The sequence below is a fragment of the Leptonychotes weddellii genome, chromosome 5 (assembly GCF_054177405.1).
Source record: "Leptonychotes weddellii isolate Sample4059 chromosome 5, ASM5417740v2, whole genome shotgun sequence".
NCBI classification, from domain to species: domain Eukaryota; kingdom Metazoa; phylum Chordata; class Mammalia; order Carnivora; family Phocidae; genus Leptonychotes; species Leptonychotes weddellii.
In genome coordinates this window covers 76,134,743-76,158,443 of record NC_138373.1, presented here as the reverse complement: position 1 = coordinate 76,158,443, position 23,701 = coordinate 76,134,743, and the positions used below count along the sequence as shown (strand labels likewise).

The window sequence follows — 23,701 nt, the reverse complement described above, 5'->3', positions numbered from 1 at the left end:
CGATCCCAGGACCCTGGGATCATGACCTGAGCCGAAGGCAGACGCTTAACGACTGAGCCACCCAGGCGCCCCAGAGAGAAACTTTTAAAGGGAAAGAATTGTGAATGGAAATCATAAGTAATAATAAAATAATAAAATAAAGATTTGTTTTTTGACTAGAAAAAGTCATTTTTGAAAGTTTTCTTAATTGTATATTGAAGCCAGAATCCATTTTTTAAATTCTTAAGGGGCAGTCTCTTCTACTTTGCACATGAACCCTTTTATACCCAGCCTGCTATATTCAGTGTGAGTGACCTACTTAAGTCTAATGAGGAGAAGACAGTTTGAATTAGTGAAAAATGTACATGACTTGTTTGGGGGGGGGGGCAGCTTTTTGAGACATAATTCATATACTGTATGATATATAAGCTATTTTTTAATGAGATGTAATTGACATATATAAAGTTTCAAGTATACAACATGATTTGATATTTGTATATATTATAAAATGATCACAGTAAGTCTAGTTAACTTCTGTCACCACACAGTTATAATTTTTTTTCTTGTGATGAGAACTCTTAGCAACTTTCAAATATACAATACAGAATTATGAACTACAGCCACTATGCTGTAGTGATTTATTTTATTACTGGAAGTTTGTCCCTTCTGACCACCTGCACCCATCCCCCCCAATATGTTCTCTGTATCTGTGAGTAGATTAGATTCCTTTAGATTCCACATGTGATATCATACAGTATTTGTCTTTCTCTGACTTATCTCACTTGGCATAATGTCCTCAGGGTTCATCCATGTTGTCGCAGATGGCAAGATCTCATTCTTTTCTTATGGCTGAGTAACACTGCATTGTGTACATATACCACATCTTTATCCAGTCGTCAGTCGATGAGCCACTTAGGTTGCTTCCATATCTTGACTAAATAATGCTGCAGTGAACATGGAGGTGCATGTATCTCTTCAAGTTAGTGTTTTCATTTCCTGCAGATATATACTCAGAAGTGGACTTGTTGGACCATGGTAGTTTTATTTCTGATATTTTGAGGAACCTCCATACTGCTTAACATAGTACCAATTTACATTCCCACAAGCTATTTTTTAAATTAAGACAGAGTAAGGGAATGAACGGTTAATGAGACTCTTATATTATGTGCCACTTATTTTGTCCTCATATAGCTTTACAAAATAGACATCATTAGCCCTATTTTACAGGTGAGGAAACTAAAGCTGAGTGAGATTACACAACCTGTCCAAGATCATGCAGGTCATGAATGGTAACGTGCTGGGTGGTACTCTGGTTTTTCTGGGGCCAGTACCCATAGACTTTTAATTATTCCTGCCACACTGAGTTCATCTATGCCGCAGGAGGGGAAGGCCGAGCATACAGGTGCATGTGCTGCTAGAAAGGTAAATGTAGTTAGTGGAAATTTATACAAATTTGCTTCTGTTTCACATTTTTCAGTGTCACAGGAAACAAGATCATCCATCGAGTGAGAGTGAGGATAAAGGGATACATAGAGCATTTGAAGAAAAAGGGAAAGGGGTGGAATGGCGTCTAGGAGAGAGGGAAAGTGAAGGGACTAGGGAAATAAAATGATTGCTGAGGAGCATGAATCGATGTGAATCTGAGTAGCATTGTTGAGCATTTTTCCCTGGCTGTGTTCAGCTGCATGGGTGGTAGAGACGCAGACCAGGTGGAGAACTAGATTTACCCAGAGCTGCAGTCTTGCCGAGTGAGTGTGAAGAAGCCATAGTGGGACAAAGGAAGGTGGATGCAAGGAAGTGGTTTATAATGACTGCAGAATTTCACTTGAGCAAGGCAGGCAGACGACATGAGGATGAAGGACAGAGAGAAAAGGAGGTGGAATCAGCGACGTGTAGATCCTGGGGAATCGAAGGATTCCGAGAGTGCTGGTATCAGAGACAGCAAGCCGGAAGGAGAAGAGGAACAGTCCAAGAGTGGGGTGTGTAAGGTCGAGATTAGGGCTGGTTGCTGGTTGTTGGCAATGACCGAGTCCAGACCAGGTCTCTGAGTGGTCAAGGTGAGAAGTTCAAAGAACTGAGAGGCCGAGGTGTTGGAAGGGTATTTGTAGGCCAGGGAAGATTATTTTGTCAGTAGAAAGCATATGTTAGCAGACTTAGTGCAAAGTTGAGCTAAATATTAAACAGCATAACAAGTGTCCTCTGGAAGCTTACAGACTGTGATGTTTAATTATGGGACACAGTAATATTCAGTTGTGTAGGTTTTATACAACATACTAAAAGCGGAATGAATTCCATAAATATCTCTTTATAACATAGTAAGAAGTCATTGACATTCATTTGTGAATAAAAGCAATCATTATTCTGTAAAACAGACCCATTCTTCACAATTATAGTTCCATCCCAGTTCTAGTCAGAAACATTGACTAAGATGCCCTCTCAGCCACGTATATGTACATTTGTAAAAATAAGCAGGAGAGCAAGTTAATAGTGTGTATAGCTACATGAAACTTCAGACCTCAGAGATTCACCGCCATCTCAACCCTGAGGCTCTTTGCTGAGGCGTGTCTACTTCTCCCACTGGGACAGGATGCTTACCAGGAGGCACTGTGTTTGTTTTCAGACCTGTTTAGGCCAGTGGCCTTGTTATTATAATTGTGCACATCAATTAAAATATTACATACACCCATGAAATATGAATGAGGAAATGAAGAGAGTTGTTTTTCTATGACCTGAGGTAAATGTTTCGGGAAGATTCCGGAAGAACAAATTGCTTTATATTTTTTCTGTCTAAACTAGGGCAGAACTAGCAACTGTAAAATACCTGGGGGTCATAATCCAGGATTCTCTACTGATGTTCTACAAGTTTTTGCTCTTCTTCAAAGAAATGGAAACTCTAAGTAGTAGATGCATTTGGTTGTGATTTGCTTAAGAATGCCAATCAGCTAACTCCTACCAAAAAAAAAAAAAAAAAGCATGGTCCTGCATCAGAAATTAGTGAATTAATGTATTTATTTGTTTTATTTTTTATTTTATTTATTTATTTATTTATTTATTTGACAGAGAGAGACACAGCGAGAGAGGGAACACAAGCAGGGGGAGTGGGAGAGGGAGAAGCAGGCTTCCTGCGGAGCAGGGAGCCTGATGCGGGGCTCGATCCCAGGACCCTGGGATCATGACCTGAGCCGAAGGCAGACGCTTAACGACTGAGCCACCCAGATGCCCCTGTATTTATTTGTTTTAAATTAAAATGTTTCGAGTGTGTATGTATCATTTTTAATGATTTCCTCCTTTAACTGACTTTTTCACTGATGTAGTAACTGCCAATCCATATTATGTTTTGTGTTTAATTTAGTAGCCAAATCATATTTAAATATTACATGGTAACATTTTAGGATTTTTTTGTTTGCCTCTTTGATTTCAAAATTGGCCATGTTTTATCAAGTCCTATTGTATTACAAAAAGAATTTCGGGGAATAACTGATAATTGATCTAAGTAGATTTTTTTTTGCTATAAAATTTTTATAAATCAAGTTATGTTTATCATTGAGATCATTTCCTTTTTTCTCATTTTGTGTTTAAATTATTTTACCATCACTCTGTTTTAATACATTAATGCCTTTTTCCCCTTTCCCCCTTTTGCCAGTTGTTTAAAAGTAAAACTGCTGGGGCATCCGGTGGGCTCAGTCAGAAGAGCATATGACTCTTATCTCAGGGTCATGAGTTCGAGCCCCACATTGGGTGTAGAGATTACTGCCCCCCCCCCAAAAAAAAACCTTAAAAAACCCCACAAAGCAACTCCTTAAATGCATCTATTATGGTACATTGTTTTTTAAGTGAAAAATACTTTATTGAGCTACAACAGCATTGTGAGCTTGGCTTATCGAAGGGCATCCTCTTCATGTGTCCGCTGTGTCAGCGTCAAGGGGTTGCTGCGCTGGGTGTGTGGCAGCTGTGAGCACGAGGGCAGGGACTGGGCACGCCGGCAGCCTGTCCTCACCGTGCAGCGGTAGACGCCAATGTCAACGCAGCCCGGAGGCCAGCACCGTGATGCCTGCGGCCGCAGCGGCCGGAACAGTAAGGGAAAGCAGAGGGCGACAGAAACACCTTGACTGCATCTCCTCACCTGTGTCCTGAGTTGCTGGCTCGGAAAGCCTCCTCGCAGAAGCTCATGGCCAGAGTGGTGCCCTTTTACTTTCTAATTTATTAGCGATAGTTGAAAAGGGCATAAAGAATGAAGTTAAACTTTATATTACTTCATTTAGTTAAAAAGGATGTGTGTATGTAGGCTAGTTACCTTGTTGCTCCACCTAACTTGAATGAGAGCATGGTGACTCAGGACAGATTCTGGAGATGAATGTACTTGGATTTGAATTTGACTCTATACCACTTGCTAGCTGTGTGACTTGGCAAACATGCAACCTCTCCAAACCTCAGTTTCCCCATTTTTAAAAAAGATTTTATTTTATTTATTTATTAGAGAGAGTGAGTGAGAAACAGCCTGAGAGAGGAGAGGGTCAGAGGGAGAAGCAGGCTCCCCGCCGAGCCGGGAGCCCGACGCGGGACTCAATCCCAGGACTCTGGGATCATGACCTGAGCCGAAGGCAGTCGCTTAACCATCTGAGCCACCCAAGGTGCCCAGTTTCCCCATTTTTAAAATGAGGATAATAGGGCACCTGGGTGGCTCAGTTGGTTAAGCGACTGCCTTCGGCTCAGGTCATGATCCCGGGAGTCCCGCATTGGGCTCCCTGCTCAGCAGGGAGTCTGCCTCTCCCTCTGACTCTCCCCCCTTCATGCTCTCTCTCTCTCTCAAATAAAAAAATCTTAAAAAATAAAATGAGGATAATAATAGTACCCACGTCAGAGGGTGGTTGTACGAGGATTAAATGAGACCATCTATGTATTTATTGTTAAATTTTTCATTTTAATTCCAGTATAGTTAAAATGCAGTGTCTTCTATTACTTTCAGCTGTGCGCTATAGTGACTTAGCACTTCTCTACATCACCCGGTGTGCTCATCACGACAAGTGTACTTACTTCTTCATCCCCATCACCTATTTCCCTCATCCCCCACCCACTCCCCTCTGGTAACCATCAATGTATGCTCTAGAGTTAAGAGTTTTTCTTTCTTTGTCTCTTTTTTTTCCCTTTGCTTGTTTGTTTCTTAGATTCCACATAGAAGTTGAAATCATATGGTATTTGTCTTTCTCTGACTTATGTCACTTAGCATTACATGCTAAGCTAGCTCCTTCCATGTTGTTGCAAATGGCAAGATTTCATTCTTCTTTATGGCCAAATAGTATTCCATTGTGTGTGTGTGTACACACATACCACATCTTCTTTATCCATTCATCTATCAATGGACACGTAATTTGGCTATTGTAAATAATGCTGTTATAACATAGGGATGCATGTATGCCTTTGAATTAGTGTTCTTGTATTATTTGGGTAAATACCCAGTAGTGCAATTACTGGATCATAGCGTAGTTCTAGTTTTAACTTTTTGAGGAAACTCCATACTGTTTTCTAGACTGATTGTCCCAGTTAGCATTCCCACCAACAGTGTAGGAGGGTTTCTTTTTCTCCACATCCCCGAGAGACAGTCTATTTAAATGTTCAGCCCAGTACTTGGAAATAGTAGGGATTCATTAGCTGTTAGATATTATTCTGGTAGATATTATTTTATTAATATGTACTATGTACCATAATATTATTATATTATTAAGCCTCTAGCAAAGGTGCTCAACAAATTTTTTTTTTTTAAAGCTTTTATTTATTTATTTGACAGAGAGAGACACAGCGAGAGAGGGAACACAAGCAGGGGGAGTGGGAGAGGGGGAAGCAGGCTTCCCACTGAGCAGGGAGCCTGATGCGGGGCTCGATCCCAGGACCCCGGGATCATGACCTGAGCCGAAGGCAGACGCTTAACAACTGAGCCACCCAGGTGCCCCTCAACAAATATTTTTTGATTGAATTTAGGTTCAGTGGCCATTTCTGTAAACTGTAGGTTATGAGAAGTATATTGTGAGAAGTATATTACTTGTGAGAAGTATATTACTCTTCCTATGGGGAAATCAGGTTTGACAGTCATTATAGACTTGTAACATGTTTTGTCTTTAGTGAGAACTGCCTGTTATCTTCTGAAACTTCTAGGTCTTCATTACTGAATTGGGTGGAAAGTGATGTAACTACGTCCCTTCACTTTTAATTTGTAGTCCTGTTGGTGGATAGGAGAAAGACCTATAAAATGATTCCTTTAAGGACCATTGCAAGAAAGGCCTGAAAGGCTCCTTAACTCCAGTGACCCGCTGCTGTGCTTACATGGGAGATACTGCGGTTGATCGAATGGTAGTAATCTCAGCGTGGAAAAACAAATGTGACCTTTGCTACATGTGCAAAAGCTGAAAAGTTGTAGTACACACCATTAAGAACTTCACAGACTGATTGTGAACCTCCCAGAAGCAAATGAGAACATGTGAGAAGACTGGGGCTCTGGCACAGCGCCAGGGTCAGTGGGTCAGTCCAGGAAACTCACCTGGTTCCCAGAGCTGTTTCTTGACATTATCATCTCCTAATTGAGAGAGGGTTGCATACATGACTTGGATTTATTAAGTCTACCTTTTATGTAAAATGTATTTATTGTGCCAGATGTGGTAAACGAAGAGGTTTAGAATTGGCATATTTCAGGAGGGAAAATAGGAAGAAAATGACCAACTGTCTCTCAGGTAGTTGGAAAACTTTTGTAGAGGAGGTACCATTCCAAGAAAGGGAATAAATGACCAGAGTTGCTTAAAAGAGAATTATTTCAGGCTTAGAACTTTTTGAACTAAAGGAAGTGGGGTTGTGTAGGCTTGCCTAGAAAATGGTAGACAGGCTGTCGGTTGAACAAACACGTATTGAGTACAACTAGGTACCTGGTGCTGAAGGTAGAAAAACAAGTGCGACTCAGTCCAAGATCTCACTACTTCATTACTTAATAGGAGAGACAAGAATTATCTGCTCATTACAACAGTGTGCTTGGTGAACAAAGTACTTTGGAAGGGCAGAGAATGGAATGGTGAATTATGCGTCAGTGGAAGGAGCTAATTTCGGTAAAGTTAATTTCATCAAAGCCGGAAAAGTGGACGAGAGTGACCAGGAAGAGGAACAGGGCCTACGAAGCACAGGAGTGGTGTGAACGGCAGCAGGGAGGGCTGGGTGTACATGTGACATTGGGGGATTTGGACAAGAGCAGGCGGCGACACGACATTGAAGTGTGGGCAGAGCACTTAGCCCATGTTTGGTTACTCTGGATTTTGTTCAGTATATGGTTTAGAGATGAAGCATCACAACTTCAAGAGCTCCCTGGTGGCTTTTTTGTTGTGGCTGCCCACTGACTGAGCAGTGACAGGCAACAGAGAGGAGAGGACAAATGGGAGAGGGATACCAAAAGGATCTGGCAACCATTTGGATGGGGGTCGTGAAGGAAGAGAAATGACACGATCATATTTTCTAGCTCAAGTGTCTGAGTAGATGGTATTACCATAAACCCAACTTTGGGTTACAGCGAGATATAATTTGTTGAGTTTCTGACATTGTGAGTTTGAAGGGCCTGAGAAACATACAAACAGAGATACCCAGTAGGTAGTTGGAAAGATGGGTGGGAAATTAAAGAGAATGTATATTTAAAAGTTGTCAATGTGTAGAAATGATAATTAAAGCAAAGGCAATAGATTCAGTCTTTTAAAGAGAGTATTCAGAGCCACAAGACTGCCTAGGACTTTATCTTTGAGAACAACCAGCATGTTCTGTTTGGGAAGAAAATGTTCTTGTTGTGTGTGCCTATCTATACTCTAAAGTCATAGTAAACTGTCATGGTTTTATTTTGTGTTCTTCCACTTCTCAGTAATGAAGATAACAGAGTTGATTATATTAATGATGCGTGATCTTCAAGCATATTACTTTATTTTCAAGATTTACTTATTTGAGAGAGTTGGGGGAGGGGCAGTGGGAGGGAATCGCAGGCAGACCCCCTGCTGATTGTGGAGCCTAACACCGGCCCGGCTCGATCTCGTGACCCTGAAATCATGACCTGAGCTGAAACCAAGAGTGAGATGCTCAGCCTACTGAGCCACCCAGGCATCCCTTCAAGCATACTATTTTACACAGCCTTTTTTTTGCCCTTAAAAACAATTCTGCTTTAAACTAAAGTCTCTAAATGTCCCTGTGCTAGGTTTTTGGATTTCACCGATTGAATTAACTCTGATTTCAAGGAAACTAGTAATTGTTATCATTAAACTTTTACTCTTCCAAAATGATTGTGCTGGTATGTTAATCACTTTAATTGCTCTTTCCCTCCATAGGAGCTGATGCAACAGAATGGGATTGGTTATGTGTTAAATGCCAGCAATACCTGTCCTAAGCCTGACTTTATCCCCGAGTCTCACTTCCTGCGAGTGCCTGTGAATGACAGCTTTTGTGAGAAGATTTTGCCATGGTTGGACAAATCAGTGGATTTCATTGGTAAGTAGCTCCAGTGGTATTACAAGTCTTCTGGGTTATAGTCTCATGTGCAGGTGCACCCTTTACCTCCCTCCCTTTTTCTCTCTGGAGAGAAAAGGGGCCTATGTTCAGAGATTTCATAAGTCTAGGAACAACACATGATGCTGCTTATCTTACTCAGTGGCCAAGGTGACGGGTGTGCCATGCTGTTCCTGAGGGACTGCCCTGTGACATTCCAGCTACCTTAACACTACCAAGGTTAAGCCTGATGGGATCTGTGATTGTGTATTTGCCAGTGTTTGAAAATCACTTAAACTTCTGGGATTAAATTTTAGCCATTTTTTCAAATCCTATAAAAGACTTTGGGAAACCTTGGTGGCATTCCTTAAACTGTTTTTACCTCGCTGCTATGTTCTCCCCAGAGAAAAGTCAAATCCTGTGAAAACACATTTCATTACATTTAAAGCCTTTATGTCACGAGATTTGTAAGCCTCACTTCGCTTGCCAATAATTTCAAGTAGTATGGGATCTAATAAAATTCCAACACATGCGCACACACGCACACTCACTCACTCACGTCCTTGGGGTTGGCTGTGGCAAGCTCTGATCTGCCCGGTGCTGTGTTCTGCTTGCTGGCCAGTCAGTCCTGGAGCCTCCCGACTCCTAGCTGCAGGGGCTTGGTGACACTGGCGCCTCAGGATCGGGTCTTCTGTGGTAAACTGGTGATGTGTAGTTGAAATGTAGTTTTAGTGGAGAGTGGCTGAACAGGGGAGATACGCTCTTTGCTCTTGAGCAGCATGATGAGCTTCACTCCTGATGTTGCATGTGAGAAGTTTTTGATGTTTTCTTCGTCTAGTCACAGAAGTGTGTGCCTTCTACCCCATAATTAATATCTCTGAATTCGTTACTGTAATTAAAAAAGAACTAGTTCCTTTTAAAACGTGAAATTAAGTACATTAAGCCCTTCAACTATACCTTTTCATCTGTGAGAGGAATTTCTAGATAATGCTTTTGGAACTTGGAGTAATTCCAAAACAGTTCTCCCTTTTTTTTTCCTTCAAGATTCCAGATTGCCAAAAGTTTTCATCTTTAATTAGGATGCATTCTTTGAAACATCAGAAGATAAAAGGCTTTAGAGAAGATAATTCACATTATAATATTCACAAACAGAACTCCCAAATGAATCACCCCCACCGATGTATTTCTAGGAAGTATTCAGTATATCATTCAGTTTTTGCCTCTTTAGAAGGTAACACTTACGGTTAATGTTCCTATTGCATGTCCTGTCAACCCAAAGACATTTGGCTCTAGATTCAGCTAAAAGTGCAATTTCAGGATCTATTTAGAAGAGAACTCATCATAATGTCTGAGCTTTAGGAGGGTTAGCAGAAAAGAGAGAATATGAATAACTTTGCCCCAGCTTGCTTGCTTCTCTCCTGAGAGATATTGGGGTCATCCTGCCACTTAATTCAGACAGAAGGAATTTACCATGTTTCATCTTGGTTAAGCACACCCAAATGATATTCTAATTTATTAGTAATATCTGAAAATATTTATACTTCCCAGTATTTCACTTACTCGTCCCTATTTACTAGAGTCACCGTTCCCCGACCCCTCCAGGTAATTCAGGGCGTCCAGCGGGGTCACGGTGGTTGCTGGCCTCTGCCGTGCTCTCTGCCGTGGTCCGTCCTGGCAGGGCGCGCAGTGGGAAGACTGCCCCCGTACCAGGGCTGAGTGACTTGCAGGCTTGTGGGGGTTTTGTCTTTTTATTACTGAGATAAATTTCAAATAAGTTTCTGGGTTTGTTAGAAGGACTCAAGTGTTCTGGAGTTTTGTCTTTATTTTTAGTTCACACGTGCAGCAGTGAGCTGGGGTTGCCTGGGACTGCGGGACACTCTCAAGATGCCCGGTCCCGGCTGGCTGCCCCTCCGGCCCTCTCCCTCCTCACCCTACCCTCGGCTCCTGCCCCGCCTCTTGGGTTTGCGCGCAGGCCGCACAGGGGGGTGACTCAGGGCATGTACTTTGGAGTCAAACTGTATTTGGGCCCTGCCTTCCTTGGTTACTAGTTAAGTGATTTGGGGTAAGTTTCTCCATTTCCTGACCTGGAAACTGAAGATAGTCTGTATACTTTAGAGGGATATTGTGAGGATTAAAATAGATAACGGATGGAGAATACCTTGCAAAGTGCCTAATTCATAATTGGCTCTTTAGTAGTTTTACAAATGATCATCTGAGAAGTTCTTTTGGTTTTCCTTAGAGCTGTCCTCAGTGAGCTCAATTATTGCTTCTTTATTTTTGGCCTTTATAACGTCTCATCCTCACTGGCTCCCCCTTACCTTTTTCGTTTGTTATCCTCTCTGCCCCTTTTTGTCCTAGATTTTTATTCCTGAACTGCTGTAGTGACAGCCTGCCTTTCTTCTTTCCACTTGTCACCGTCAGTGCTTTTGCTGTTCCCTGTTCAGCAGCCTGCGGTCCTCAGCCTAATGTTCCCAGACCCTGCAGCACCTGCTCCCCACCTTTGACACCTCCTTTCTGGTAACCCCCTGCCCCACAACATGTGTGCCACAGCCACCTGTTGGGTCCCCCTGCACGGCTGCCTCGCACACCTTTCCCTTCTCTTTGCCAGGTCCCTGGGCATGTGACCTCCTTTGCTTTAAGACTCCCTTTAGCACTCATTTCTCCCAAGAGCAGAACCCCAATCCAGTGTAATACTTTTTTTTTTTTTTTTTAAGATTTATTTATTTATTTTAGAGAGAGCCTGCACGCATGGGGTGGGGAGGGGTGCGGCAGAGGGAGAGAGAGAGAATCCCAGGTAGACTTCCCGCTGAGCGCTGAGCCTACGGGGCTTGATCCCACAACTCTGAGATCATGACCTGAGCTAAAATCAAGACTGAGCCACCCAGGCGCCCCTCAGATTTCTAAAATACATCCTCAAAAGTGTCGTGATTGTAAAAGCAACGTAAGTACAATGCAGAATATTCGAAAAAGAGAAAAGGAAACCTATAACCTCAACATCCTAACACATCTGTTATCATCATTGTTTTATTTCCTTCCAACCCTTTTCACATTTTTTTATAAAGATTGCTTTTTAAAGGTATGTATTAGTCAGCCAGCCAGTATGTACTGGGTGCATAATATATGCCCAGTGTGAAGCCCTCTGAGGTAGAAGCAAGATCCTCCTAAGTCCTTATAGTCTTGTTTTGAGATAACTATTTTAAATAATTGAGAGAATATTGTCAACATTTAAAAAAAATTTGAGGGGCGCCTGGGTGGGTCACTCGTTCAGCGTCTTGACTCTTGATTTCGGCTCAGGTCATGATCTCAGGGTCATGAGATGGAGCCCCATCAGGCTCTGTGCTGGGCATGGAGCCTGCTTAAGGTTCTCCCTCTCCCCCACCCCACCTCCCCTCCAACTCCCCGCTGCTCCACCTCCCCACTTGAGTGCACACACACTCTCTAACTAAAAAATAAAGTTTAAAAAATTGAAACCCAGCCTACTTCCAATAAGAATTTAAAGCAGCTTACAGTATGAGACTGGGATCAAAAGATACACACATTACACACATACACATTAAAACAGGATCAAAGGGCAAGAACCAAGTAATATGGGGCTAGAAAAGGTACAGTAAAATCTGAATTACAGTTACCTATTGAAATTGAGTAAAAAATCTCAGCTTTGAGCTTCTTAGCAGCCTAGGCAAAAGGGGAAATACTAAGATTAGTACAGGCTGATGACTGTATAGTTGAAAAAAGGAAGAGAACGGTACGGGCCCAGGAAGGCATGGGACTTTATGTACATGGGTTTATATATTATCACGTTGTATATTATATATTTCTTTGTTTCAAGAAGAATTTATATTCATTTGTTACCGTTTCATTGTGTTTGACTTCACTATCTGAGGAAAGTTGTTTATTCATATACTATCCAAAAGTCCTATGTGTTTTGTACACAATAATAAATCATCTACATTAGGAATTTGTAATACTTACAACAGAAGCAGTGACACTGGAGTGGCCTCATATTATTATTCAGCTGCCAGAGCAGATTCCCAGGATATCTGTTAATTACAGGAACTGTACTACAAGGTTTGGTAACTTTTGCTGGTGTCAGCTAAAACAGGAGTGAAAAGGGAAGAATTGAGCCCCGTGGCAGTGGCTCACCGGTAAGCACGCATGTTGTCGTTTAGAACGGAGGCGGCCCTGGTACCAGCAAAATGTTGGTAGCTTCCAGGCGGCGTGGGGCAACTTACTCCTGCAAGTAACTTGTAAAGCCCCTCGACAGGGAAAGATGGCAGCACTGGGGTTGAATGTTCTTGGTTCTAACAAAGTGTCCAGAAGTCCTGCCATGTCGTGTGGAATAGACATGATGCAGTCAGGAACTCCTGGATATCCAGAAAAGGTTCCAGTTCCCTGGGTCCTTGCTAACGTGAGCTGCTAAACCCGATTCATAGCATATACGTGGTTTTCTTCTTAAATTTAGCAAATAAAGTCGAGCCACTTTATGACGTACAGAAAAGTCTAAACAAAAACAGGAAACTATAGGAAGATAGGGTCTGTGAGTCAGCATTTTAAAAGTAGCTTGACCTGGCATCTTCTTGCTTTCTGATGTGATATGGTGATGAAGTCCACCCTCCTGCTTTTTCAGTTAGTAATGTATGTCACATATGTTTGAAATGAGAAAATATTTTTAAAAATTTCATACCTCCTATATGTAGCAAATCATTATACTGAAATACAACGTTACATGTCAGTTATATCTCAAAACTGAAAATTCTGTCTCTAAACAAAAAAAAGTTTACTATCTCTTCCTAGCTAGAAAAAAGTTGAAGTGTCAGACAACATGGGTCAACAAAATACTAGCTACATCTTCGGATTTGAGAGGTTATTTTCTTTATACTTCTCTGTATTCTGCAGTTTTCCACACTAAACAAGTAGAATCATGTCATCATAATGTAGGATTTATACCCAGGGAAAGTTATTAAAATGAAAAAATAATGTAAAAAAAAACCCACTGGGAAATGTACTAAGAAGTGAGCTTGAGTTAGGGAGTCGTTGCTGACTTAACACATCTGGCCCTTCATTGTCCTGAATGTAAATGGTGGGGAAGTGATCTTCCTTTATCTCCCTAAGAAACTATTGAAAGGAACAGTATGTAAGTAGATGAGATTTACTTTGAGTTATCGGATGAAAGGAGGTACATGACCGCAAGATCTCACTGTTGACCACGGTTGTTCTTAGTGACCCTTCTTGAATTTGACTCCCGCAGAGAAAGCCAAGGCCTCCAACGGGCGTGTCCTGGTGCACTGCTTAGCGGGCATCTCTCGCTCAGCCACCATCGCCATCGCCTACATCATGAAGAGGATGGACATGTCCTTAGACGAAGCTTACAGGTGAGGGCCGGCACGCGGCTTGTGCAACAGGCTTTTCATTTGACCTGAAGTGTGAAGGGTGAGGAGGGCAGGTACCCAAATTAAAGCAAATCAGGACTGTTCTAGTTACATGCCTTACAGGTGACTGGATTTTTAAATGGTTTTTCAAAGACCAGAGAAGAATGCACTTTTGTAAGTTAGCATGAATTCCGCCTGAACATGTGTCAGATTCCTCCTCAGCTACTTTTTAATTTTCATGAACAACAATCTGAACAGATCACCATCCTATTTAGTAAGTTTCTATCTTTTCCTAGTTGGGGAAGTACATATGAGGAAAAAAGCTCCAGCAGAATACCCATTACAGAATTCCTCCTCCTGCTTCAAGCTTTGTGCCTCTGTCACTGTGAGGAAAAAGCCAAGAGCAAATTTAACTGTCAAAATCGGTTCACCGAGTAAAATGTCCTACATTCTAGAGTTGTCCAGATTCTGCATTTTGACTGGATTGCTCCCCCGACCCTTGGGCCAAGTGGAGGGCAGGCAAGTGGCAAGCATGCACAGGACCGGAGTTTGTGCAGTGGGTGAATCAGAGGCCCCTGGGTACTTAGTGGGTAGAGGTGGGTAGTTTCCATGTGATAAAGAGCCAGTACGTACAGATGCAGGAAGGAGGCCTGTTGTTAACAATTGGACTTCTTTCTCAAATTGGAAGATCTGGAAAGAAATGAGCTACCTGAGCAGCTTCTCATTCGAGGAGCGAGCCTGGAGAAGGGTCCTGCCTTGGTCTGCATCAGTTCCCTTGTCCCCCAGTCAGACTTTTCTCCCTACAGGTCTTCTGACACCATGTAGAAACTGGAAGGAAAGGCACTCTTCTGTCATGTTACCAAGTCTTATTATGCGGACCCTACGTTTATACTTGTTATCATGGGGCCAGATGTTTCTGGCTTCATTACTTTGCTTTAGGTTACTTGATTTCCAAGGAGTTTGTGATTTTTCTCCTTCCATATTCAAATGCAAATCTTCAGTGTAGTTGCACTCCTGCATCTTCTGAGGAGTGTCCATGAAGGTCAGGAGCCACTGAAGAATTTGTCTACTGTCTCTAAGAGTCTGTGTTTCCACAATCAAATATAAAAGCTATTTATTACTAGTTTTTACCCCTTGATGATTCTTTTTTTTTTTTTTTTAAAGATTTTATTTATTTATTTGACAGAGAGAGAGACAGCGAGAGCAGGAACACAAGCAGGGGGAGTGGGAGAGGGAGAAGCAGGCTTCCTGCCGAGCAGGGAGCCCGATGTGGGACTCGATCCCAGGATCCTGGGATCATGACCTGAGCTGAAGGCAGATGCTTAACGACTGAGCCACCCAGGCGCCCTTGATGATTCTTTTTTACACGTGTTTACAAAAGTGGACCCAGACATTAGGCCTGGTTTTGAATCCCAGCTGTGTGATTTCAGGCAAATCACTTAAGTAAGGACTTTGTGTCCCTTGTATGATGGGGGTAATCCACCCACCTGACACGGGGTAGGTTTGGGGACTGAATGAGATAATACTCTGTCTAATGCATTAGCCCAGTGCTTAGCACACTCAGGCCACCTGATAGCTGATGACTCTGTCATTTGAAGACAAAGAGAAGGAACTCGAATGTGTGCTTTGGTGCTCTGGTCATCTGATAACCTCTTTTCTGGTCATTAACTAAAACATGAAATGTTCTGAGGAAGCGGCTGTGGGGACTTTGAGAGGCACAATACCGGGAAAGCTGTGGAGAGTGGCCGTTACCCGTATGTCTGTTGGTGGCACCACCGTGAGGGAGAGGGAGGCCCCGGGGAGGTGAGCACAGAATCCTTGCTTGCCAGCTGCATTGGAAACTCTGGGTCCTTGAAAATAAGAAGGCTAAACTAGAGCTTTGGGGGCCTGGCTCCTCTCTTTCTAGCATGCTCCAGGGACATGTTGTAGGTCTCCCTGAACTTCCATACCAGTCATCTTCCATAGGTATGTACGGGAGGCTCTAATAATTCCTTATTTATTCACCTAATATTTCTATTTTCTAGCTGTTTTTAAGATAAAGTGTAGTTGCAAAAGTCAAGATTTTTGTGTCTTTCCTCTCTACATAGATTTGTGAAAGAAAAAAGGCCTACTATCTCTCCAAACTTCAATTTTCTGGGCCAACTCCTGGACTATGAGAAGAAGATTAAGAACCCGACTGGCGCATCAGGGCCAAAGAGCAAACTCAAGCTGCTGCACCTGGAGAAGCCAAACGAACCTGTCCCCATGGTCTCCGAGGGTGGACAGAAGAGCGCCATGTGCCTCGGTCCACCCTGGGCCAACTCTGCTACCTCAGAGGCGGCAGGGCAAGGGCCCGCGCCCCCGGCCAGCGCGCCCAGCATGCAGCCCTCGCTGGTGGAAGACGGGCCGCTGGTCCAGGCGCTCAGCGGGCTCCACCTGCCCTCGGGCAAGCTTGAAGACAGCAGTAAGCTCAAGCGCTCCTTCTCTCTGGACATCAAATCCGTCTCGTACTCAGCCAGCGTGGCGGCCTCCTTGCATGGTTTCTCCTCCTCAGAAGATGCTCTGGAATACTACAAACCTTCCACGACTCTGGAGGGGACCAGCAAGCTCTGCCAATTCTCCCCGGTTGAGGAAGTATCGGAGCAGAGCCCAGAAAGCAGCCCAGGTAAGGAGGAAGCCAGCCTCCCCAAGAAGCCTCAGCCGGCCAGGCCTTCCGATGGCCAGGGCAAGCGAGTGCACTCAGTTCGACCCGGCGTCGGCGGGACCGGCCCGCGGCCCCTCTGCTCGCCGCTGCACCGGAGTGGGAGCGTGGAGGACAACTGCCATCCCAGCTTCCTTCTTGGCCTGGCCACCAGCCAGCAACCCCTCGCCAAGTCTGCCGCCGGCCTGGGCCTCAAGGGCTGGCACTCGGATATCTTGGCTCCCCAGACCTCCGCCCCTTCCTTGCCCAACAGCTGGTATTTTGCCACGGAGCCCTCTCACTTCTACTCGGCCTCGGCCGTCTACGGGGGCAGCGCCAGCTACTCGGCCTACAGCTGCAGCCAGCTGCCCACCTGCAGCGACCAGGGCTACTCCGTGCGCAGGCGGCAGAAGCCAAGTGACCGAGCCGACTCCCGGCGGAGCTGGCATGAAGAGAGCCCCTTCGAAAAGCAGTTCAAACGCAGAAGCTGCCAGATGGAATTTGGTGAGAGCATCATGTCGGAGAACAGGTCGCGGGAAGAACTGGGCAAAGTGGGCAGCCAGTCCAGCTTTTCAGGCAGCATGGAAATCATTGAGGTCTCCTGAGAAGGAAGACACTTGGGACTTCTATGGACAATATTTCTCTTGTTCACAAAAAAAAAAAATATTCCCTGTAAATCTGAAATATATATATGTACATACATATATATTTTTGGAAAATGGAGCTATGGTGTAAAAGCAAAAGATGGATCAACACAGCTGTTCTCTCAACGTCTGCACTTGAGAGATCAGCTACTCTTTCTCAACAAGAGTGGAAGGGCAGATGCTAGATTTCCTCCTAGACAGATGAAAAATTGTACGCAGCGCATTGCACAGCCTCTCGTTTTTACTGAATCCAGTTTGATTTGGTGTTGGAGGACAAAATACCCTCCCGTTTCCGTGTTGTGCTACAAGAGATCTCGAGTACTAGTCTCTGTCCGGCCCCTTCCGTAGTGCACCTTAGCGCTGAGACTGAGCCAGCTCGTGGGTTGGGCGGGTAGACCCCATTAGGGACAGAACCTCATGGTAAACGCAAGAGAAACGATCCCATCCAAAGCGGATTCGCACCTCCAAGCTCACGTGGCAGCCGAGCACTGCGAGCCGCATTCTGCTGCACAGACCGTTAGGGGCCTTGCCAAGGTCAACTTCAGAGCAAACCCAGTACCTCAGACTGAAAGTCGGGGCTTTCACCACTACCAAGTCTGGTAGCCTGTCTTCTAGGCATTGTGAATAGGTAGGTAGCTAGTCACACTTTGCAGACCAATTCAGACCGTCTCTGCACAAATTTCCAGGTGGGCCTGGATGGAGGTAGTTAGTTTTTTCTTCTCAGCTTGATGAAGAGAAGGGAAACCATCTAGGAGTCAACTGAACGGCCAGAGATCTGGCCACATGATGATTTAAGGTAGGTCAGGAGGCTAAACAAGTCTGTCTGCCTCCCTGCATGTAAATCAAAGAATTGTTCCAAATGGGCTTGTTAATCCTTTAAATAAAGATGAACTTGGTTGAAGCCAGATGTGAATTTATTTGGGTTGGTAGCAGAACAGCAGTACCTTCAAGTTCTCAGCCAAAGTAGATTTTTTTTCCATTTCGGTTTCTTTGCACAGATACATTCTGTAAAAACCTAACAGGTAGACTTTTCAAGGAAACTACCAAGAGGGAGAAAAGCTCTGGAAAGAGTAAAGAATTAAAATCGTTAAGAAGGAGAGGCAGGAAACTCCTTTTTCTCAATGGTTTTGTTCCCCTGAGCATGTGATGAGGGAGGTAGTTCTGTAATTTCCTCAGACTTTCCGATTTACTAATAGGGCTGAGAAGCTAGTTCCGTGAGGAGGGTTCAGAATACAACCTCATAGGCAGGTGAGGGGAAGGGGGCAGCATTTTGTTCCGTGTGAGCAGAGTGGAAAGCCACAGCCAAGCTGTTCTCAGAAACTATCCCCGGCATTTCTTTTAGTAGAAGGGACATATCAAAATGGAGCGGGACCAAGGTGGCCTCTCAGTCTTTGACCTACAATCACTGTATGGAATCAGTCCTGGCAGCTGAAAATAGGAGTCGATTGGAACAAGTACACAAGTGATTAGTACATATCTGCTTTTGAACTTCCTGGCTTGAGTCTTGTCAGCTACAGTATGGTCCTCTTTTGAAGCCTTAATTCACGTCAGCAGCTTTTTTTGTGTGTGTGGGGGGGGTGATGTCATTGTTCTTTACTGTAAGTGTAGCCAGTTGCTGACTCATATCTCAGGTTTTTCTGTGTTCGAGAAATGGATAGTCCTTCGACTAGGATGTGACTTCATGTTTCCTATGATGACTGCTGAAACCAGCACAGAACGAATGACATGATTCAGAACACACTTGCTCGTGATGATTCTGAGCGTCACATAACATAACTGCTTGTACACAAATAACGTGCTGTGAGCCGGGTGTAAAAGGCAGGCGGGAAGAGAGGACACTGCATAGGGAGCTCAGTGTTACTGTGTGGGAAAAGTTCTATTCAATGAGCTGAGGTAGTTTTTCTACATACATTTAACTTGGGGATGTAATCAGACATTTCAAGGTGTCACGGAGTCATTTTTGAGGTGTTACGTATACACCAAGCGTGGAAGAGCTCACTCCTTCCAGAGTCTGGTCACAACCGTGGAACATTTTTAGGAAGGGAAAGCAAGAGCTCCAGTGTTAAGTATGTCCCAGGCTCCTGGCCATGGTCCCCTTCCCCCCGTGACTGTGAGGTAGTCTTGCCCTACAGCCGTCATCCTGGATTGCGCATGTCAGGTACGCGGTTCCCGGGGCCCAGACTGCCGCCGCGTGGGCGGGCAGGCTGCTCTCTCCACGGAGGCGTAGGGGACGCCCTGGGGTCTGTCAGCGTGACACTGAACGGGGATTTCTAAAGAGCAAAACTAGACTTCCGTGTGAGAAAGGCTGGACAATGGTTTAGGACATTTGTAAAGGGAGGTGGAAAGACTGTATAAATGTTTATTATGAATATAGTGTTCTTTTGGAGTAAGATGCTGTTGAATGGTTAAATTGTGCATTTCTCATTTTGATGTTCATGTATGTTAATATGAAATAAAATCAAAACTGGTACCTGTTTATACATAAATGAGAAAGGACCTCTCCTTGCGAACTGGTTGGCGGGAAGAGCAACATCCGAGTTGCACAAGGAGGCCGCGGTGGAACCCGTCCCACTGTTCCCGTGTCGAAGGGATCTTAGCTCAAAATAAAGTGCTGAGGGCATCAGACACGGTATGTGCGCCATTAGCCCACGAAACAACGGCGCCTTGGCTAACAGTGCCCGGCTGGCCTCCGTTCTTTAGCGCGTATCCCAGATGCACACTACAGTGGAGAACCCCAGACACGGTAAATATCTGCTGGCTGACTGAATCGAGAATGAGTATAGGGTAGGAAGAAGAGAGGCCAGATGCACAGTCATGGCACATTCTAATGGAATATGAATGTGGTTTTATAATTCTTGTAGGAAAAATGGGGACTAGGCCTAGATCTGTTCTCCATCCTTGCCATGTACATCTTCATGACCCCTCTGCTTATATATGACACTAGGAGCTTAGTCTCATCAGTCTGTCAGAGAGTTCTGTGCATCAAAGGAATAAGCATTTACCTCCATAAATATGCTTCATAATAAAGCATATTACCCTGGAATAATGATGAGAATCACAGGTGACGTCATTTAAGTTGGTTGGGACAGGCTTCCGAGTTGAAGTTAAATTTAAGAAAATTTAAAAGCAAGAAGGATGGTACTGGGTGAGCCAAGACTAGAAGAGCTGCCTTGGCCAGGACCTTGCAAAGAACCGGAGGCGGGCAAGGGACACAAGAGGAAAGGGAGTGTCGAATACGTCTGACTCCAGAGACGGAAGGCGGCATGTGCGAGCAGGTGTTCAGTGAGAGGCTTCAGATGAGGAGGTGCAGATCTTGGGAAGGTCAAGCCACTTACGACTTAAGTGCACAGATTTGGGGACCTCTTAGAGACCAGTAAGAGCAGGCTAGTGCTGGAGGACTAGTTTGGGTCTGACAATGAAAATTAGAGCAGGGCTCAGGCTAAGGGGAAACAAGGAAGGTAGAGATGGCAAGGGAAGGGTGTACATACTGGGACTAGGTGACAAACTTCACCTAAAAGCTGTCCCTGTTATTTTAAATACTGTCTGGTTTTGTTTTCTGACACCACGCAGAAATGTTTTAGATCCAGTAACATTTGTCTAGGTGCTTTTCTCTGAATATTACTTTCCTGCATCTATAAATAGAAGAGGGAAGTGAGTTATTTCTAGCATTCCGTGGGGCCCATTCATCCTTGTACAGCGTAATTATACTCGGTTATATCTTCAAAGTATTGTGAAATCAACTGGAAAATGACATCACTGTCTTGGAAGATGTTTACAAGTCAGTCCCATTGTTGCAGTTTATGTGCACAGGCATCAAATGGGGTTTATGTAAAAACCAGTTTCATTCCTTTGGTTCTAGCTAAAACAGTAAAGCCCGTGGAACCGCTGTCGCACGGGAGATGCAGGCTGTGACCTCGCGGGAGCAGTGTCCCAGGCCAACAGGGTGGCTTGCAGAGGGTGAGTGCAGCCGTGCTCTGGGTTCTCTCTGCTCAAGGGAATTGCGACAGTTTCAAAGGCTGAAATTAAAGTACTTGGTTCACCAAAGCTTTGAGCGTGAATCCCGCTCACTGTACATAATAAAAATAAAGGGTCGCAGTAAGAAGATGCCTTGACTGGTGAAGAAAATGGGAGTCCTTAGTAAATTCCATTAGGCTTTATATCGACACGGATAATGCACAAATTTCTAACAGTGATGGACACGCATCAGCGCACCACAGGAGATGCTGGTTAGACTGGGAAGCAACTAGGTAGAGTTGCCAAGAATTTTAATTTTTTTGGTTTGAGGCATGTGAATAAAGAAGTTATCTGGTCACCCTTCCCCTCTGGAATCGGGCCATTTGAAAGGAAGCGACACGCCTTGTGTGTGTGCAAGAAATTCAGTGTTCCTTACTGTACGTTAGTCAACAGCAGTGACCTCTCCCCTGGGGCGCTACGCAGCTCTTAACTGAGGAATGAGAGGGCAGGGGAAAGAAGAGCAAATTATTTCTCTTGGCATGAAGAACAATTTACACCTACGACATCCCCAAGAGGAAAAACTGTCACTTCACTCTACCCTTCGATCTTTAATAGCAACATTTTAAGTAGTTTCCTACTGAGTACTGTATGTCTGGGTTTAAGCTGAGGTATAAACAAATCGGGAAGACAAAATTTCACTCACCCTAGAATCTTAATCCATGTTTGCTCCCAGCTTCCATTGCTGCAGATTCCTGGTTTTGCCTTGGGACTTGGTAAGGGAAATGCCAAAGCTAAGTAAGTTCCACAACTCCACAGAAGCAGGGGCACATGTCAGTCCCCCAGGGCCATTAGTTTATGTAACCTTGGAAACAGCACGTTTGGAATACCCATAATGTACCTTCTTCATATGTCGGCGGAAAGAGCAAAGAAATACCCAGAGGAGATTTTAACGAACGAAAAGCCCCCCACCTCATTCCTTGAGTGCACTCCTGTATCTCAGGCTATGGAGTCCTCAGAATTCACTTCTTCAAATACTCTGCGGAGAATATAAATTACATTCCTAAGAAGGACAGAACATTAAGGGCAACAAAGACATGACATCTGTCAAATTACATAGGCTCTCATGGAATCTACACTCTCACTGGCTCTTAACCCCACAATTCAGTCCCTGTAAACTGACGTGCACACATGACAGGGGGTGAAGGCCCGCTTCCACCAACATCCACTTTGAGTCAAACAAGGACACTGCGGTTATAGGGGCCTGTTTGACAGTGTCCGTAATACAGATGCATAGGGCAACAGATTAGCAAAACGGGTGCCCAAAAGAAGGGAGCCACTGGACACTTTCTAATTTCTACTTAACAAAAAGAAGGAAACAAGCTCTGTTGGGAGCTCGGAACTTAAAGTCACTTCCAAAACGCAGGGCCACTGCTCAGAGACAACAGGTAAAGGTGTTGCCAGAGTCACAGAAGTGGAATCCTGGAGCCGGAAGGGGCCCGAGAGCCCATCCAGACCAGCTCACACACAGGGAGGTGGAAACAGGCTCAGGGAAATGAAGGCATCTGCCAAAGGTCAAGGCTGGAAATCTACAGCCGGGGCCCCCTACAACGCCAGCCTGCCTCTTTGTCCCCGAAGCTCCTAGAGGGTCCAGATAGGTCACCAGGCATTAAGCAACAGAGATTCAGCAGAATGAGCTCTTCAAATAGCACATCACTCAGATTCCCAGAATCTGCCAGAAAATGTAAAAATCTGAGGCCGGAAAGGGCTGGTAGCGCCATGTTACCAGCCAGGGTTCAGTCGGAGCAGAAGCACCAGGAATGACACAGAATCGGGGACGGGGGCGTTGAAGGACTGACTTCGAGCACTTCATTACAGGTGCTGCTAAGAGAGCCCCAGTCGAGCTGTTCCTGGCGCACGTGAAGTCACCGGGCAGGCGGTCGGGAAAGAAGGGATGGCCGGGACGGCTGGAGCCCGCGAGCAACCCGCCGGAACCGGTGTCCGCCTCTCGCCAAGACCCACGCTGGCCTGCCCTCTTCTCGAAGCTGCGGCCTCCTGCCGCAGAGGGCCTACAGGAGAAGCTCGATTCGTACCTGGCCCGCGATTTGGAAGAGCCGAAGGCAGGGTTCTGTGGGAGCCAGGGGAGCCGTGAGGCCGGCAGCCGTCCGCGAACGCGAGCCTGAGATGCAGCAGGGCCTGACGTCGGCGACCTCCAGTGACGGAGCAAAGCTGCAGCTTTCTGTCCACTTCCAAACCTCACGCAGATGGCTCTCGTGGCCAGGCCTAACCAGAAACGAACAGGGAAGGGGACTGCAGCAAACAGTCCAGCTCAGCCAAGTTGACGATGTTGCAAAACCACCCCCCACGCCATAACGCACTAGAATTCTTTAAAAAAAATATTGAATTTGCCTATTGTTCTTCTCTGCTTCTACCCAGTAATGAGCAGCCTTGCTACTTAGGACCCAAACGTAAGTTATTCTAACTTTTTTTAAAATTTTTTTTACATTACATCATTAGTTTTTGGTGTAGTGTTCCATGATTCATTGTTTGCGTACAACACCCAGTGCTCCATGCAGAACGTGCCCTCTTTAATACCCATCACC

The 23,701-nt window shown here is 44.6% G+C and overlaps 1 protein-coding gene and 1 long non-coding RNA gene across 9 annotated transcripts in view; one reads left to right on the top strand and one right to left on the bottom strand.

Moving 5' to 3' along the window:
* The window catches only part of DUSP16 (dual specificity phosphatase 16), a 96,029-nt gene extending 77,981 nt beyond the window's left edge, over positions 1-18,048 (top strand). For all 5 annotated transcript variants that reach the window (XM_081821240.1, XM_081821242.1, XM_081821241.1 and 2 more), the window contains 3 exons: positions 8,319-8,478; positions 13,724-13,847; positions 15,932-18,048. In XM_081821240.1, coding sequence (XP_081677366.1) covers positions 8,319-8,478; positions 13,724-13,847; positions 15,932-17,108 — 1,461 coding nt within the window. In that variant the 3' untranslated portion in view covers positions 17,109-18,048. The remainder of the gene's footprint in view (positions 1-8,318; positions 8,479-13,723; positions 13,848-15,931) is intronic.
* A 3,347-nt stretch (positions 18,049-21,395) lies between these two features.
* Positions 21,396-23,701, bottom strand: part of LOC145721727 (uncharacterized) — a 7,756-nt gene continuing 5,450 nt past the window's right edge. For 2 of the 4 annotated variants that reach the window (XR_014145582.1, XR_014145584.1), the window contains exons 2-3: positions 23,192-23,408; positions 21,396-22,137 (exon numbers count right to left, since the gene is read on the bottom strand). This is a non-coding gene — a long non-coding RNA (uncharacterized LOC145721727). The remainder of the gene's footprint in view (positions 22,138-23,191; positions 23,409-23,701) is intronic. The other 2 variants (XR_014145585.1, XR_014145583.1) reach the window with 2 other exon arrangements.